The sequence below is a fragment of the Carassius carassius genome, chromosome 40, assembly GCF_963082965.1.
Source record: "Carassius carassius chromosome 40, fCarCar2.1, whole genome shotgun sequence".
Lineage (NCBI taxonomy): Eukaryota > Metazoa > Chordata > Actinopteri > Cypriniformes > Cyprinidae > Carassius > Carassius carassius.
The window spans coordinates 22445010-22461786 of NC_081794.1; the positions used below are offsets into that span (position 1 = coordinate 22445010).

The 16777-nt window shown below is 40.8% G+C and overlaps 1 protein-coding gene across 5 annotated transcripts in view; it reads right to left on the reverse strand.

Annotated features, from left to right (window-relative positions):
* Positions 1–358: 358 nt before the first annotated feature.
* Positions 359–16777, reverse strand: part of bahcc1b (BAH domain and coiled-coil containing 1b) — a 107224-nt gene continuing 90805 nt past the window's right edge. For 3 of the 5 annotated variants that reach the window (XM_059532646.1, XM_059532645.1, XM_059532644.1), the window contains 15 exons: positions 15112–15235; positions 14007–14238; positions 13709–13903; positions 12070–12234; positions 11721–11956; positions 11553–11630; positions 10517–10670; positions 10269–10386; positions 9974–10049; positions 7563–7671; positions 7209–7325; positions 6931–7080; positions 3254–4464; positions 2919–3155; positions 359–2836 (listed from right to left, as the gene is read on the reverse strand). In XM_059532646.1, the coding sequence (XP_059388629.1) occupies positions 2627–2836; positions 2919–3155; positions 3254–4464; positions 6931–7080; positions 7209–7325; positions 7563–7671; positions 9974–10049; positions 10269–10386; positions 10517–10670; positions 11553–11630; positions 11721–11956; positions 12070–12234; positions 13709–13903; positions 14007–14238; positions 15112–15235 (3412 nt within the window). In that variant the 3' untranslated portion in view covers positions 359–2626. The remainder of the gene's footprint in view (positions 2837–2918; positions 3156–3253; positions 4465–6930; positions 7081–7208; positions 7326–7562; positions 7672–9973; positions 10050–10268; positions 10387–10516; positions 10671–11552; positions 11631–11720; positions 11957–12069; positions 12235–13708; positions 13904–14006; positions 14239–15111; positions 15236–16777) is intronic. The other 2 variants (XM_059532647.1, XM_059532648.1) reach the window with 2 other exon arrangements.

Below are 16777 nucleotides of genomic sequence, written 5' to 3' on the forward strand. Positions count from 1 at the left end.
TGACTTTATATCTCTATATTTTGCATGTCCTCTGTTTCTCCTCTCTACATCTCTCTCTCTCTCTCTTCATCTCTTCATTCTCAAAAGGTACGGGAGGAAAACGACCTATATGTTCATGACCCTAGTTAGCCAGCTGTCTGCAGTTTGCTGCAAAACTGCTGAGCTCAAACTGAACAACAACAGATCAGTCAATACTCTGGAACACTTTTCAGAATATAATTTTTAACATTATTTGGTTTGCAGACATTTAATCAAGTTAAGTTGCAAAGACAATTTAATATAATATGTGTATAAAGTAAATCAGTGGTTTCAATATACATGCACCAAACAAGCTTGGAAAAACAACAACGAGGCATGGTAATTTAGATTTTTTTTTTATTAAATGCAACACGAATGCAATAAAATTAAGATAAATAACATGTTTTAACAGTGGAAATATCTTAGAGTTATATTCCTCACAATGTCAAAAAGAACAGCCACCGTAAAAATCAGTTCCAAGTGGGTCTCAAATTCAGGTTACACAATGATTCTATTTCCTTTGAGACTTGGCCAACTTCCTGGCATGCTGGTGGTGCCAGTCCTACCATATCAAGCGTTGAATCCAGTGTTTGTTTACAAAAATACCATTTTTCTTTTTTTATAGACCCAGAAAGTGACATTACATTTATTTTCACATCAGATTTCTTAAAGCTTTAGCTTCTGCAGTGTAACAGCAACAATGTCCTTAAAAAATAAGTCATCCTTTAGGATTGAAAGGCATATCTGTCCTTTTTCACAATTCCAACACGGAACAATCTGTACAGGCTTGCATATTGAACAAATAAGAGTATAACGTTGACAATGGAAAATATAACAAAACAAACAGAAAAATTTTTGGCAAAGCAGGAAGAAAAAGTGACAAGAGGCAATATTTTAGATTATATCTGTTTTAAACTGCCCTCACTTACAGGTTATGATTGTCCTTCATGATCACGTGACACAGGACAGCAGGAGGCTTCAAGTGCTGGAAGCGTCTGTTCACGCTTTGTATTTCCATACCCACTCCTTGCAGACATAAAATCCTTGGCCCACACTTTGCTACAACATTGCTAAAATATTGTGAGATCAATATTTCAGCTGTTTTCAAACACAAACGCATTTAAAAGGTTATCTGCAAACGTAGTTGTCAGTCATCTAAAGTACATCAGGCAAAACATTGCAAGTGCCCCTTGTTTATGATTCAGTCTACATATTTATTGCAGCTGGAAGTATAGTAATTCCAAGGACATACTTTGGTTTGATATTTTGGAGGCCAGATTCCTTCAATCAGTATTTAAAATGAATTTCTGGATGGTAAAACCACCTCCACATGTGCTATACGGACATGGGACTTTTAACTATGGAGTGTTAACTTTTTGCACAATTTGTTACCAATTAGATCACACATAGACGATGAAATGCAATAGAAACAAACCATTATTTCAAAGCCAAAATCAAACTCCAAAAGAAAAGATGAAAGAGTGAACACAGACAGCCTGTTTCCTCTGACTGGACTGCATTGTGTCAGTTTTAGCGTTTGCTCCGTGAGCAGAACGTCTCCCAACCCTCCCTTCCCTCCTATACAACAGTGAAGAGGGTATTCAGTAACTCCCAAATCATGCCTGTCCTCGAAAAAAACCTCCCAAATCAGAACAGTTATTTTATCTTAAAAAAATAACACAATCAAGAACAATAAAGAGGAACAGAGTTCTCTCTTCATTTATATTATATTTACAGTTTGTAGTTTTTAATATATATTTATATATTTACACACATCAACTAAATCAATTGTACAACTATACACCTGAATGAGAAGATACGCAAGAGGTACAGAAGTGTATGGCTTGACTGGAAAAATTATTCCTTTTGTTTTAGTCTGTGTTTGTTTTTTGTTTGCTCATAAAACAATTATTAATAAATTGACATTAGCGCCAAAATGAACAAGAAAAGAACAATAAAAAAATCCCTGGTATTGTCAAAAGAGGTCATAAGACTGAACATATATGAGAGCATTATTCAATTTAAAACACCAGTTAGGCCTTTAATCTCCAGGTTAACACCCATTCCTGTTTCTTTTGTTTGTCTTTTTTGTGGCTGATCTCTACATACAAACATGGTTGTTCACTTATTTGCATACGGCAAAAAATGACCCTCTCATTCACATCTCCTCTCACGCAAAAACACAAACAGATCATACCACAGCTCAAAGTAACAGTGTATTTGGTCCTGCTGGGATATCAAAAAGTCCTGGGGACATCAGTCTGACGTGCTTAACCAGTGAAGATCTTTCTGAAAGAATTTTCCACAAACCAAAAACACAGTTAGTGTTTTTCAGCTCCGATTCATGTTTGTCAGTCTAATCCTACTTTGAACGAGTCCAGTGCCTTTTTCACTAAAAGATAAAAAAAATCATTCCATGTCTGTGGAACCTTCACAGAGCGATCACCACGAGTTGTCCTCCCCACGATCTGTTCAATAATATACTGTTACTCCATGGTTGTGGGTTACACTCACTTTCCACATCATGCTAGTTTTGTAAGATCGGCATGATTATCAGCCATTCCTTGTATCTCACAATTTCAGTAGTGCTTTCAGCCATTTTCTAACTTTAACAGATGATCGACTCTCCCTCAGCCGTAACCAGTTGGCCACTGGTGGGGTCGTAGGTTCCAGCCAGGTAGTAAAGATCTTGACTGTTGCTGTTCGGTTTTCTGATATGGATCAGACGCTCATATTCAGCATGGCTTACCACCTGGCACTTATGGGAGATGGTTTGGACGTCATTTTCATCCTCATGGGAACTTTGGTACAAGGCATGCTGTGGAGAGAGAAAAAAATTGGTTAGGTATCTAATTTCTACTTGAAATCAATCAAAACCCAACTTCTGGTGAGTACTGTACCTTCCCATCCCGATGCCTTTTTCCAAGCTTGGTCTCCTCAGGGTGGTAGAACCACTTTACTTTGACCACCATGTTGCTGGACCAGGATTCCCAAAGACTCTCAATGCGACCAATGAATGGGAGATGGGGCCGACCAGCCGAGAGGAAAACTGCACAGTCGCCAACTTGGACGGTGTCTTTCCCCCGAACAATGGCCTTGTAGAAGAGCTTCCGGGCTTTTCCTTTCAAACCCCGTCTCTGATGACAAGAAAGTGAAGTTTAAGGGACTACTTCAGAAACTACAACTGTCCATTTTGGACTGCCATTAAAACTGAAAAATCTGGACAGGAAATTACCTGAGTGGGGTTCCCAGACCACCTCCACAGTTGCCGTCCTGGCATGAATGAGGATGAGTTGGGTGGACCCTCTGAAGATGGTATCTTCTGTTTTTTAGGAAAGGCTTTGGAAGATTTAGACTGTACTACAGAGGAAGAGTTGTTGGCAATCTCCTTTCTCCTCGGAGGTTTTCCTGTACTACTACTGACTGAAGTTTTTGAATTAGAGATAGTCATTGTTTTGGCTCCGAAAGTGTGTTGTGGTGGGGCGGTGGGAGGTTCAGGATGCTGCTGCTGTTGGATCAGTGTATGATGTGAAGAAAGGCAACTCTGAAGCAGAAGGCGGGATGCTTCTTCTTCATCCGAACTATAGGATGAGTCATTGTCAGATGAACAAATGCTAGAGCTGGACAATGAGCCTGAACTAGACGCGCTGGAGGACCCTGAGGATGACGATGAAACAGAAAGATGAGACAGAAAGTGTCCAGAGGTGCGCATAGTCACCCTTCTAGCATCTTCTTCCTCATCTTCATCTTCATCCATATCTGAAAAGGAGCTTAGGCAGTCGCTGTGGCAGTTTGGCCCATAATCTGCATATTCACTAAGCCCGAGACCCTGAGGGTGCTTACGCATGTCTGAGGAACTTTTGAGGAGATGGCAACTGTTCCTTTTGGCATCTTTGACTAGAAGAACGGACTGTGAGTAGCCCATTGTTGAGGTCAGTTCTCCTATTCCTTTGGCTCCAAAGCCCTTTTCCATCCTTCCACTTCTTTGCTCCTCTGGGTTTCCAAGAAGCAACAATGCTTTTCCGTTCTTTGTCTTGGGGGACGTTACCCCTTCATGGTCCAGTTTGACCAGAAATTCCTTCCTGTCTCCTGACTTTCTACCCCGTAAACCAGGGATGCCTTTGTGACTAATAGGCAGACCTGTTGCCAACTGCTGATTTCCAAAGGAAGTACAACCATTTGCAATGCTGCTGAAGGAGTCCACCTCAAAGGAAGTGCTGAAGATGCCTTTGGCTGGAGTGGTCATGGTGGAGCTAAGCAAGGGGAACATGTCTGACTCCTTTCCCCTTAGAGCTTTCTTTGTTAACCCATTAAACTGGAACAAATCCATGGAGGGTTTCCTCCTGGACATGGCAGCAACCGGCCAGCCAAGAAGAGGGGAAGCAGTTTCAGTCACGTTCTCAGATACACAGCTCTTTGATAATGCATTGACGGATTTGGGCCTTCCTGTTGAGGGAGACAAACAAAGCTATTGCTATGGGGATGTAGGAAAACAACTGTTCCATCAATGCTCACTTATTTGCATTTTCCAAGCTCTGTTACTACCATACTTTAGCCCCTTAAGCCTTTAGCCCCTTAGAGAAAACAGATACAAAGAGATATGCCTGACAGCGGAACATCTGATGACTCTATGCTGTAGTATCATTGCAGATAACATCTGATGAGTTAAAGCTGCTGGACTGGTAGTCTAGGGCTTTAAGTTAGACTCTATAGTTAAGTGGCGTTCAACCTTGTCGCCAGTTTCCCTCATCAGTTGTGCAGTCAAATACATCTCATTCCATTAGTCAACCAAACACTGATCTCATCTATGTTGATGTGTTAATTACACAGGGTTATTTAATAATTAATTTAAGTAATGAGCAAAAATGCTTTATTCTCTTACATTTACACAGATTATCCAACCTTACATCTGATAAGACTTTTAGGGCTCTTGACAAACATTAAATATATCATTTTGTGAGAATGTCAGTTCCAGGAACAGGAACCAAGAAAAGTAGTGAAGCCTGTCCTTAGGGAAAAAAACAGGTTGAGAAACATCTACCCAGCAAGTTTCCCTGACAGTCCTTGTGATTAATGTTTAAAACACTAAATCACAAAAACCTGTTGTGGAATCTTGTTTGATATATATTTCTTAACGTGCCTCTGAAACAACATGTTTATCTCTTTCATTGTAGGTTAAATGTAACACCTTAGGGATATATGTGAATCATGATAAATTTTAATCTTAGAATTCAAAAAGCATCCGTTTAATACAGTTGTGTTCAAAATTATTCAACCCCCTAGAGACTGCAGTACTTTACAAATACAAGCTTTTCTGAAGATCCAGGATATAATAAAACTTGCATCTATAACAGTTCACTGGCATATTAAAAGTTATATTGTCAATATATAATGTAATATATTTGAGTTATAAGATTTTTTAATAATACTGCTATGTCATTATTCAACCCCTATTCAACATTGCTGTTTTTAAATCACTTATTTGCATGGTGGGGAATAAAACAGTCTCAAAACACAATTAAGCCTTTAGAAACTCTATTAAAAACAGAATTAGCTTGAGCTGTTACACATACAGTTTGGCCCTTGCATGTATTGAAGTTGAGTAGCAAAAATGTCAACAGAGATCTCACAAAAGCAAAAGAGAATAAATATCGTAGTACTTTAGAAAGGCTAAGGCTATATGATGATTTCCAAGACATTGAAAGTTCCTAGAGACACAGTTCTCAGCCTTATTTCTTAGCTTAAAGTGTGTTTTACCAGAAAACCTTTGAGAGGTTGTGGAAGAAAAAGCACAATATCATAAAATGTTTATTCAGAGCAACTGAGAAAAAACCTGCAATGTACAGCCAAAGACTTGCAAGATGACCCGATGAAAGGAGGAAAACCATTTCAATGCAGTGTGTAAGAAGAACACTAGACAAGTATGGCCTTCATGTTGAGACATATTGATAAATACCACTCTTGATCAAGAAGAACAAAAAGCCAACTTGAACTTGATAAAATTCATTTGTGTAGACTTGTGGAGCTCTGGAGGAATGTTTTATGGAGTGATGTGACCAAACTGGAACTTTTTGGACCCATGGATCAGCGGTATGTCTGCTGCAAAAAGTGGCAAAGCTCATAAGCAGAAGAACACCATCTCCATCGTCAAACTTGGAGGTGGATCAGTCCTGTTATGGGGTTTCTTTACTGTAGAAGGAAGTGGGAATCATGACTGTATGAAGGACATCATGGATTCTTTGAAGTATCAGGCCATTTTGACAAGAATTGTGATTCCTTTGGTGCAAAGACTGAAGCTGATGCTCAATGGACTTTCCTGCAGGACAGTCATCCAAAAGTACACATTCAAATCTACTACTGCTTGGTTCAGGGATCAGTCATAGAATGTACTTGAGTGACCTGTTCAGTCTCCAGGCTTAATTCTCATTTTAAATATCTGGTTGAATTTGAAGAAAGCAGTGGCAATGTGAAAACCAAAGATTATCAGTGATCTGAAAGCTTTTTCAGGCGTGGAATGGGCCAAGACTGTAGCAGAGAGGTGACAGAAGCTTCTAAACACTTACAGACAGCGTTTATTGGTGATTTTAAAGAATAAAAGATTCTGCACAAAGGGGGTTGAATAATTTTGAACATGAATGTTTAGAGCCAATTCGAATTTTATCATGATTCATCAATGTTCCATTTTCAGAATCACTCAAAAGTGTATTAACAAACTTTCTCTAATACTTTACTGATGCCTTTGTTAAATTGATTTCATAAAATGTTATCCTCCACAGCAAATTGTCTTGCAAGTCAAGGGGGTTGAATAATTTTGAACACAACTGTACATGTAACCAAAAATAGTTTTAATCCAACCAATGTGGAATTTGGGAAACCGTAAAGAATGTGGATGATGCAGCTGTCATCACGCACCTGGCTTAGCTTTCACAATATTCTTCCTGTGCTCTGCATTAACGGAATACTCTAAGGACACATCAGCCTGTTGAGTCATCTTCTCTTGAGTGGAGGTCTTCCTTCTGCGGCAGCTAGGTGAGACCAGGTGGGCTGGTGATGGTTCTGCACCTGCAGACCATCAACAATGCCACAGGCTTAATGACAAGCATGGAAACTTGGCACAATGTCTAGCATTGCTAAATACTAGACTCTTTATTTATACTGGAGATTAAATGTGCTTATCTGCAGAAACGTACAGTGGATTTGGTAGCCTGGTGGAAGCAGGCGAATGTTCGAAAGAGAAATCCAACCCCGGTCTCCATCGTCAAACTCTACCATGATGCAGCCCTCCTTCTGTTCCTCGCCTGCACTTCCTGTGGAAGACACAAACATACAATTCTGAACCCCAAAACATAAATGATTAGTAATGCTAAAAATATTTTATATTTGAGACTATTGTAGATATGGATTCAAAATAAAATGTTGACTTTCTTATCCTTATATATCAAGAAATAATGAAAAAAAAAGCAAAATTATAGGTGATGGGTATTCTAGGTTGCATCTGAGTGTAGATGGAGAGTGTGTGTTTGCACATGTGAGAATGATCTCACCTTTACGGACATATCCAGGATACAGACAGCGGGAACGTTCACTCCAGTAAGCACACACTCTTGTTCCAGCCATCAGAATTTCCAGTGTCTCAGGCTGCACATCTAAAACCTGAAACACATAGATGACTTTAAATATTAACTTACATATCTCACAGACAGGCAGCTTATCAAGCATAACAAGTTGATTTAGTTAAAAGGCACACATGAAGAACATGAGACAAGTCCACTTTGCAAAAGCATAGATATCTTTGAGGCCCTCCCCTTAAGGCAATTACAACCATGGGTATACCTTTCTCAAGAGACGCTGTTGTTTGATTTTGTTCCCATTAACATTTTCTAATACTGAACCCGAATAGAAAGAGAGCAAATCAGCAGCACTGAATGGGGTGTCTGCTTTGAAATAATGGAATAAAAGAGCAGAGAGGTGAAAAAGGCCTAAATCGATGACTTTCTTGTCAGGCTGCCAGCTCCCCTCCCACTACACATATCACATGCACTGTGGGCACTTTCAGGCCCAGTTCAAACGGGTCTGCTCTAGATACAGCTTTTCTGATAGACAGAGCAAATGGCGAACTAGGAATTTTTTTGGCCCGGGAATTGCAGGTAGTGGTTGTGGAAGCAAACGACTGATAAGATGTCTTGAAAGCAGCAGAGGAAAAAGGAGGTATCACTGCACTGGTGGGATAATGCTTGTGGCTAGCAGTGTTTAAATTAAACTTTTTGTAGGCTGATTCCCCTGAAAAGCATAAACAATAGTAATTTTTATCAAAACACTGCTATTTGTTTGAGTGTGCCATCTCGCACAAACATTGTTTGGGGCAGGACTATGTGTTTATCAGACCAATGGCAGATGGGGGAATGCATACAGGACATGCATACAAGTTATATACAGGATTGAAACAATATGAGTTGTGAGTTGAAGATGAGTTTAATTAAAACTTTTGAGTGACTGCCCCTTCAAAGTCAATAGTCATCAAAAAAAAGGGGGGGTTTTAGCTATTGGTAATGGATTGGGATGGACTATAAAGAGAGGGATTTACACACCAGAATTAAAACGACAAATTTTATTTGAATTAAAGAAATAAATAAGGTGAATTTTGGTTTCATGTTGACTTTTAGTTTATGTAAAGCTGAGCTGTACTCGTTTTGTAATTCCACACTAGATCCAGTAATGCTGATACACAAACATACACATACTGTAGGAACAATGCTGCAGGCTTATGGGCGAGTCTAATTTGTTGGAGTAGAGTATAGCTTTCAATGTCAAAGCTTTTACTCTGCTAGCCTTCAATGAGAATATAGCGTTAGCTCTCTTGTTCTTTCTGTTCTCCCAGCTTTATCTCTCCCACAACTATGCACAATCACATCCAACACTGACACAAATGACAACCTCCTCTCTTTGTTTTGCATTTTGTGAACAATCAAGAGCTTTTTGTGTTGTTGCTTATGGATTGTATCAAGGCGATATATCTTCAGATGTTTTGTGTACTGTACTGAATTGGAGAGTTGCAGAGAGCATGCTCATTTATACGTCTTTGATGGAAACTGGGGACGGGTGGGTAAACCTTGCGATAGGCGGTCCCTAGGCAGCGAGACACTATTTTTCAGCCTATGATACTGAGAGATGAATGAGAGAAGTAACGCATGTAATGTATTCAAATGAATGCATGCCGACAAAAAGCTGTTGGTTTACGGTGTGTAATCAGCTCCCTTTTTCCCCGTCGGCTTAGATAAACTATGCGTGTAAGTGTAACCCACAGTTTAGCCCCAAAGATGTTCCTAAATAAGAAGTTAAATTTAAAAAAAAGATAAAACATGCTCCTCTGTACGTCCTCCTGGGGGGCCATGCAGAACTAATAAGGAACAGTTATATACAGTCACAACGTGAAACTGTATATGCAGTAATCTAATGGACTGCTGGACCGCATTAGAAGCAGCTAACCAAGGGTTCTGCCTAGAAAAAAGGCTATATTAGCGAGTTCCTTGGGTTTTTGATTTTCTCTATCACAACCAGATGCTGAAATGTTTCTTTACAGATGAATTTGATGCTCAATGAGATAAAAAAAGTGAGCAATAAAAGAGTCACATGTGAAAGAATGTCTAAAGTTGAACCAGAGTCCTTCACACGCTGATCATAGCAGTTTTGCATGCTTCATGGCTAAGTAACTGCCTATCAGTGCACACACACTCACACAACCCCAGATGCTATGTTCTTAACTGCTTTAGCAGAGAGTCACAGAGCTGGGCTGGATCCAGCCTTGAGCTGATGGGGCTCTTGGGGGAGAACATGGGGTCTGTGAGAGCCTGTGAGGGTGGCCTGAAGGGCTGGTTTGACCCAAGGCTTGTATGGGAAGATGGAGGAGGTCTTTAGGGGAACGAGTCCCCTGAAGAAGCTTTTTAAAGAGCCTCACCGCTTCCTGAAGCAGCTGCTCCAGAGAGTAGATCCTCTGCTTGTTTCTGCGCTCTCCTTCAACAACAACACTATAGCTGAAGAGACAGAAATAAAAACATTTATTATTAGTTCATTATTTTAAAACATATGAATCATTCCATCCATTCATTGTTCAATTCATCTATGTATTTATATCTCCATCCTTCCACCCATCCATCCCTCCATCAATCATCCATCCATTTATATATCTATTTATTCATCCATTCATCCATCCATATATACATCTTGCTGTAAATACAGGGTGGTTGTCTTACATATCAGGTAGGTCCAGTGTATGTACGTAGGCAGCATAGAGTAACTCGTCCTCTTTTGAGATTAACACTTTCAGCCCGTCCCTCAGGATTTCTTTGGTGAGAATGCAGTTGGGCAGGGCTGGTTGGGACAAAGACGGATTAAAGTAAGAGGGCATTCTCCTTTTACCACATGCATTTCCTGTCTCAGCATGCATTCAGTTGCATGTAAATGTAACAGCATTATGCATGTCCGTTTGTACATATCTTACCCTGTAGTCCACTGCCCATTGGCTCGGATTCCTCCTCCTCCTCCTCCTCTTCTTCTTCTTCTCCCTCTGAGAAGCTGCTGTCGTCATCCATCTGGAATCCCTCATCGGCAGCAAAGCTCTCTAGCAAACGACTAACTGCTCGCCCCTTAGCCTGCTAACAGTCACAAAATGGCATGTGAGTCCCTCTCTCACGCACACACACATATACACTCACATACTCGTAATGGCCCCGCAGAGAGTGATTCAGGGCTCCAACATTCATTCAAACTCCCATTCAAATATATCATAACCTCTTGCACCTTAACAGGTCCATTCTTGTGCACAGCCCTCTGTACTTATCATTGCTCAAAAAAGCTGTCATATATTAATGTGATGGAAGTTTCGTCACTTGGGGTGATGCTGTTCGGTTTTCATTTTACAAGTGTGTCTCTAGGGTGAGGCCCAGGTTAAGAATGATGCGTGTCTTTGTTCTCTATCGTGCTCTTTGAGCAGAGCAGGAATTTTCCCCGCCTGATGATTAGGCAGGCAAAGTCCCCTTGCATGCCTCGCTGATGACCTCACAAAGGGCCGACGGTGACAGCCTTGACGCCTATGGTGTAAATCCTTTCAAAACTATTGACTGTTTTATTTAGACAATGCATGATTCAGCCTGTGAATTAGCAGGCGGATCCCATCTTATCTTTATTGTGAGCAGATTTACGAGAGCCCCTGACAGGACTAACCATGCAAGATTGCATAATCCTTCTCAGAGGGATGACTTTTTATGGGCGCCAAGAGGCCAAGGCAGGTAGATTTAGGCAACTAGGGGGTAATTCGCTATGTGGCGCTGCAGCCTCGCTAGATCTCACCAACTTTTATCAGAACTCTAATAAATAGGGTCAAAAGTACTTTGCATTGCTGTTCACCAGTAAACCTTGTGTTTTGGATGCCTACTAGGTGTTTTAACTAGCTTAGCCTAACCAGCAAGACTTTTAATAAAGGGACCAAGCTGGTCATCCAATTTTCATTGAAGGAAAGCATGGGAACCATTCCATACCTGCTTGTTTCTGATTCGTCTGCTCCAAGTGATGTCATCATACTGAGAAGACAGTGCTTCTAACCAACAGCTTTTCCTCTGAAACAACCAAAGGGGACACATTAGCACAGTAAGACCTCCACAGAGCCTTGTTTGCAGCTTTAGTATTGCTACAACACATAGATATACCTTTCCAAGAAGCACAGCGCTCTTCCTGGTGGTCTTTTCTCGTTGAGTAGGTGAGGTCTTGAGAACCCTAGTGTGGTCAAAGGTGTTCTCCCTTGACCCCTCTTTCCACTTGGGGCCAGTCAATCTCCTCTCCTCCTCCAGTTCTGAGTGGTTATGGTCAACATTGACCAGGGTCCGCCTACAGGGGGCCTTCCTTCTCTTCACCTCTTCTTTAGCGATGGACACATTCATAGACCCTGAAGGGGACACACAAAAAATGTTAAGTGTGACAGTGAAAAATTAGTGTTCGCAAACTAAGGTGATATCTTTCAATCCCTGCTGTCTCATTGAATAAGGATGTAACATTTACCGATTCCTTGTCTTTCCGTTTTCTTCTTGGCTTTCTGATTGGCCTCAAGCTTCACGATAGAGCACTGTGAAGGACGGCCGACTCCAGACAGTTGCTCTTTAGATGATAGATTCTTGATGCCCTCTGCCCCTTCCTCGCTGTCATAGATGCCGTCATCTTCCTCCTCTGTGAAAATGATAGATCGATTGAATGCATTGACATCTTGACTGGACTACAGTTCACAGCGGGCATCTAATCAGTCATGGTGAACGCAGCCTGACGCTTTCTCTCACTGTATGATTTATTCGATATTTAGCAAAGTTCATGAAATGGGTGCCAAATGTGGCTGTGACTGTCAACGTTCACAGGAACTGTGGCGGTCAGAGAAGCCTAGTCACTGACAGGTTTGACCACCAGACCTTTGCTTCCCACAAGTGTCTGATTCCTTTTTACAGCTGCACATAAATGACGATTCACAGGTTTGGAGTCACTATAAAACTGTTTTTCAAAGAAATTGATATTTCAATTCACCTAGTATCAGCAAAATGGCATTTCTATTTCAAATGTATTCTGTTATTTAAACATTCTAAAGAATATTAGAACAGTACACATAAATTGCTGAATGAAAACAATGAACGTATGAAATGAAGATGCACACAATGAAGATGAAAATACAATGAACACTTTCTGAAACTAATACACTTACTTTCTACACTGCACTTAAAACTAAAACTGAAATAAAATGAAGCGAATAAAAAAGACAAAAATACAAAAACTGAAAAATATTTATGATATAATATAAATGATCTTAAAATAACACTGTTTCCCCGATGCCTACAACTTCACCAGTTTCCCCAGAGGTGATGAGTTTGCTCTCTTGATATAAGTTTGTAACATGAATAGAAACAGCTATTGACACCTTATGCATTCTAGCTGTCAGTTTATTAAGATATTCAGATAAAGTTACATCTCATGCTTTCTGTGGCACTGTTTTTGAATAATTTTGTAGTTTATATTGTATTTTCGCTCACTTAAATTTGAATTTCTTTCAAAAACATAGAAATACCTTTATTATTCCAAATCTTTTGACCTGTAATGTACGCACACAAAGTCATGCTCGCATGCTTGGGTGTCACAGATACGTATTGGCAGATGCCGTCTGTGGGCTATGTGTCTCGCATAGAGCGGAGATGGCAGGGTGGCAGCAGTGTCGGGTGTCAACACAGTGCTGACACACTTGTCACTTACGAGGCGCTCGTCAACACTCTCGCAAGCTCGTTAAATGTGAAAAGGATAACTTTCAGGGCAATTAACAGAGCGGCGACAACACCGCCTAGCTCGACCGCAGGCATAGCTCACATTAGCGTTCATTACTGCCATGATTTCATCTTCACTTTGTTCACTTACTAAAGTGTGCTTGCAGGCAGTGTGGATTAAAACGTAGCGGAACTGGGGAGGTGGAGGGAGTGCATCTCTTTTTTCTCTGTAGGTGTGGCATTCCAAACACAGCATGACGCAGGCTAGCATTACGGCTTGGGTTTTTCCCAATGCATGCCTGAGGAGGTGTCGTTAATTTTTTTAATGGCATGACAGTCGAGCAGGGAAATGAGAGGATCCACTGATCGTCATGGTGGGATGCATCTCTCGGCCCATAACTCACCTGTGTCACTGTCAGGGGGAGAGATGCCCTTCTCGGTAGCTTCTAGCTTGCTATCGGTCACAGCTGTATTGCATAGCAGCTGCTGAGTTCGGGTTGGCAGGAGTGAGGAGCTCAGAATGGCCTTTGACCTCACACCTCTTCTCATCATAGTCCCCTTCCCATCCGATCCCTGGTAGACTGCTGCCCTGCTGCCTGCTGGACAGATTAATTGTAAAATAATCTAGAATAATCTAAAGTGATCTAAATATCAATGCAATTAAAATACCTTTCATTTAAATCTAGCATGTATTATGTTTACCTGTGTCCCTGTGCTCTCCAGTTTTATTACTATGTGTGTGTTCTTCCTTTCCACTGTGCTCTCGAGACAGATGTTCTGTAATGGCGCTTGGTGTTTTGGTTTCTCTGTGACACAACAAGTTCACCAGTCTCGATCCACGCTTGGCTTTGGCTTTCTGCTTCAGCTGTGAGCAAGCTTTCTGTTTAAACTTAGTGCTGAGCAGTCTTGGCCTGCCTCTTGGCCTACAGTGAGCCTTCATCTGAAACAAAGAGAGAAAAAGAATTACAATATTACAAGGCTGCACTGTCAATGTTTCTCAAACAATCCTTGTCTGAATATTTTAATACATTTTGTCATAACCAAATGTTTGTGTCCTTCACTAAAATTCAGCATTCAAAATCTAATCAACAATGGTGACATAACTGTGATTTTGGCTAAATCAGTTGTGATTGGTCTCGTTTCTTCTGTTTATTTGAATGGGTTTTTAATGTTTTACCTGTATTTAACCATGCAAGGCAGAAACAACTTACCAATAGACAGAACACAGTGTTAAGCATCATCACAACAGCACAGAACTGACTTGTAAAATTCATATTTGAAAATCTGACTTGCACTAAGAAAGTTCGGCATCCAAAAACTACCCAACAGTGATAAAATAATGGTGATACTGGCATACTAAATTGTGATTTGTCTCTTTATTGCATTTATTTGAATGCATCATTGTGATAGGTCTTTACATGTTTTTAACCATGTGAGAGAAGAAATAACTGACCAACTAACAGAAAACTGTGTTGAGAGTCATGATAATAAAAGTTTAAGATGACATTTAAAAAATAGTAAGAATTCACTTTACTATTTGATATACATTCAAAATCTACCTGACAACACTGACATACAGTGTGTGATATATGTGATATTTGCACACTTGGTTGTGAATGGTCTCTTCTTGCATGTAGCAGAATGCTAAAATGTGATAAGTCTTTCTGTTTTTACATGTATTTAACCACGTGACAGAAAACCAACTACCTAACAGACAGTAAACAGCTTATAACAGCATATTTAAGATGACATTTCCAAAAACATAACACATTTTTTTTCATCCATTTAGAATCGATTAGCTACAAACCTTTGTGCTGCTGAGATGGTGGTAAGGGCTACTGGTCATCCTCCTCTTCTTCCTCTTCCTGTCTCCGCCTCCAGTCGAGTCCTGTGCCGTAAGCAGGCCCGGCCCCGCCCCTGCTCCAGTCGACCTGTCCATCACAACAGAGGTATTCATGAGGGGAAAGAAGAACGAAGGATGAAAAGGAGAGATCAGAGGCGAGCGAAGGGCTTGCCTTCCCTCTCTGTGGCTCTCTAATAACCTTCTTTTCAGGCTTTGATGAATGGAGAGGCAGGGGCCTGGTTCCCCGCTGCACGCTTGAAAAATTGGGATCTGACGCCGAACCGAGAAATATCTGAGAGAAGTGCTGGTAAAGCAACCTCCCACTCATAATTTTGTTTGTTCTTTTTTCCTCGCTCTCCCTCGTCTCAGTCTCTCCGTCTCTGCTTACTCCTTTTCCATTCTGTGACAGTGGTTTCGGGGCTGTGAATTCCAGCATTACATTAATAAAAAACCCTTCTCTGTCTTATTACCATATCAATGCATCTGTTCCTTCACAAAGCAGCACAATGCAAGGCCTTCAGGAGGGCAAGGAGAGTGAGTGAGTGTGTATGTGTAGCCAACCATTTAGTAGACCTATTACACTGAAATAAGGCTCATACACTCGCTCTGCGGCGATCGGCCTCTCATTTTGCAGTGTATAAGCATCAGTGTTTTTACTCCCGAGAAGCAGACAACTTCAAACCCTGCCACGGGCTGCCTTAGTCGGTGCTCGGGGTGGGGTTGGGGGGGTGTGGGGGTGGGCAGACATTAGCTGACCCGTCAGTCACCGGGATGATTGACAGGTGAGTGTCGGAAGTCGTGTCGACGTGTGTTTCATGAATTCCAGCCTCCCTTCTCTGTCCTAGAGACAGCTATAGCCAGTCACTCCCAAAGTGGCTCCTGAATCAAGCCATGAAGATATATAAAATTTTCTTGCAAATCGAGGTGCCATTACACCAACTTGACCCCATGATTTCTACAATGTTGAATGCTGGACTGTTTCCCAGCATGCACAACAGTATGCATAAATCACATACTGCCTCATTGTTTAAATGTTTATTACAATTTATGCAACTGCATTGAAGTGTTTCCTTGACTTGTGCTCAATTCAAGTGCATCTTTACCATAATGACGTGTATGATGTTAATGGTTATATGAAAGACTCTCAGCATACACTTGTCACAAGGTGATCATGTTCCTATTTGTCAGAAATTCTCATTTTAAAATATTGCTCATGGCAACATCTCCTCCTTTATACATCATATAACTCTGCAACATAAAAGTGGACCAATTTTTCACGGTGTGTTCCAAACTGGCCGGTCCGTTTATCTAATAGTGAAGCACTGGCCAAACTGATCAGTGCACAACCAACCTGCACTGCCCACTGTGTTGCACATGGACAATTTTGAGCTACTTTTGGAGCATTTAGCCTCTCATACAGCTAGCAGCTAAATAAAAAGGCTGCATGAAGATAAAGAAATTAGTTTGACATGCACATGCGAAGAATAGAAATATCAAAACAAAATAAATACATGTGATATTTCAGGATTACTCATCCAATTAGAAGAAGACCTGACAGAAATGTATGATGCATATATACATGCATGAAGGCATTCATTAACACAGACACACATTCACCGCACAGGCCCAG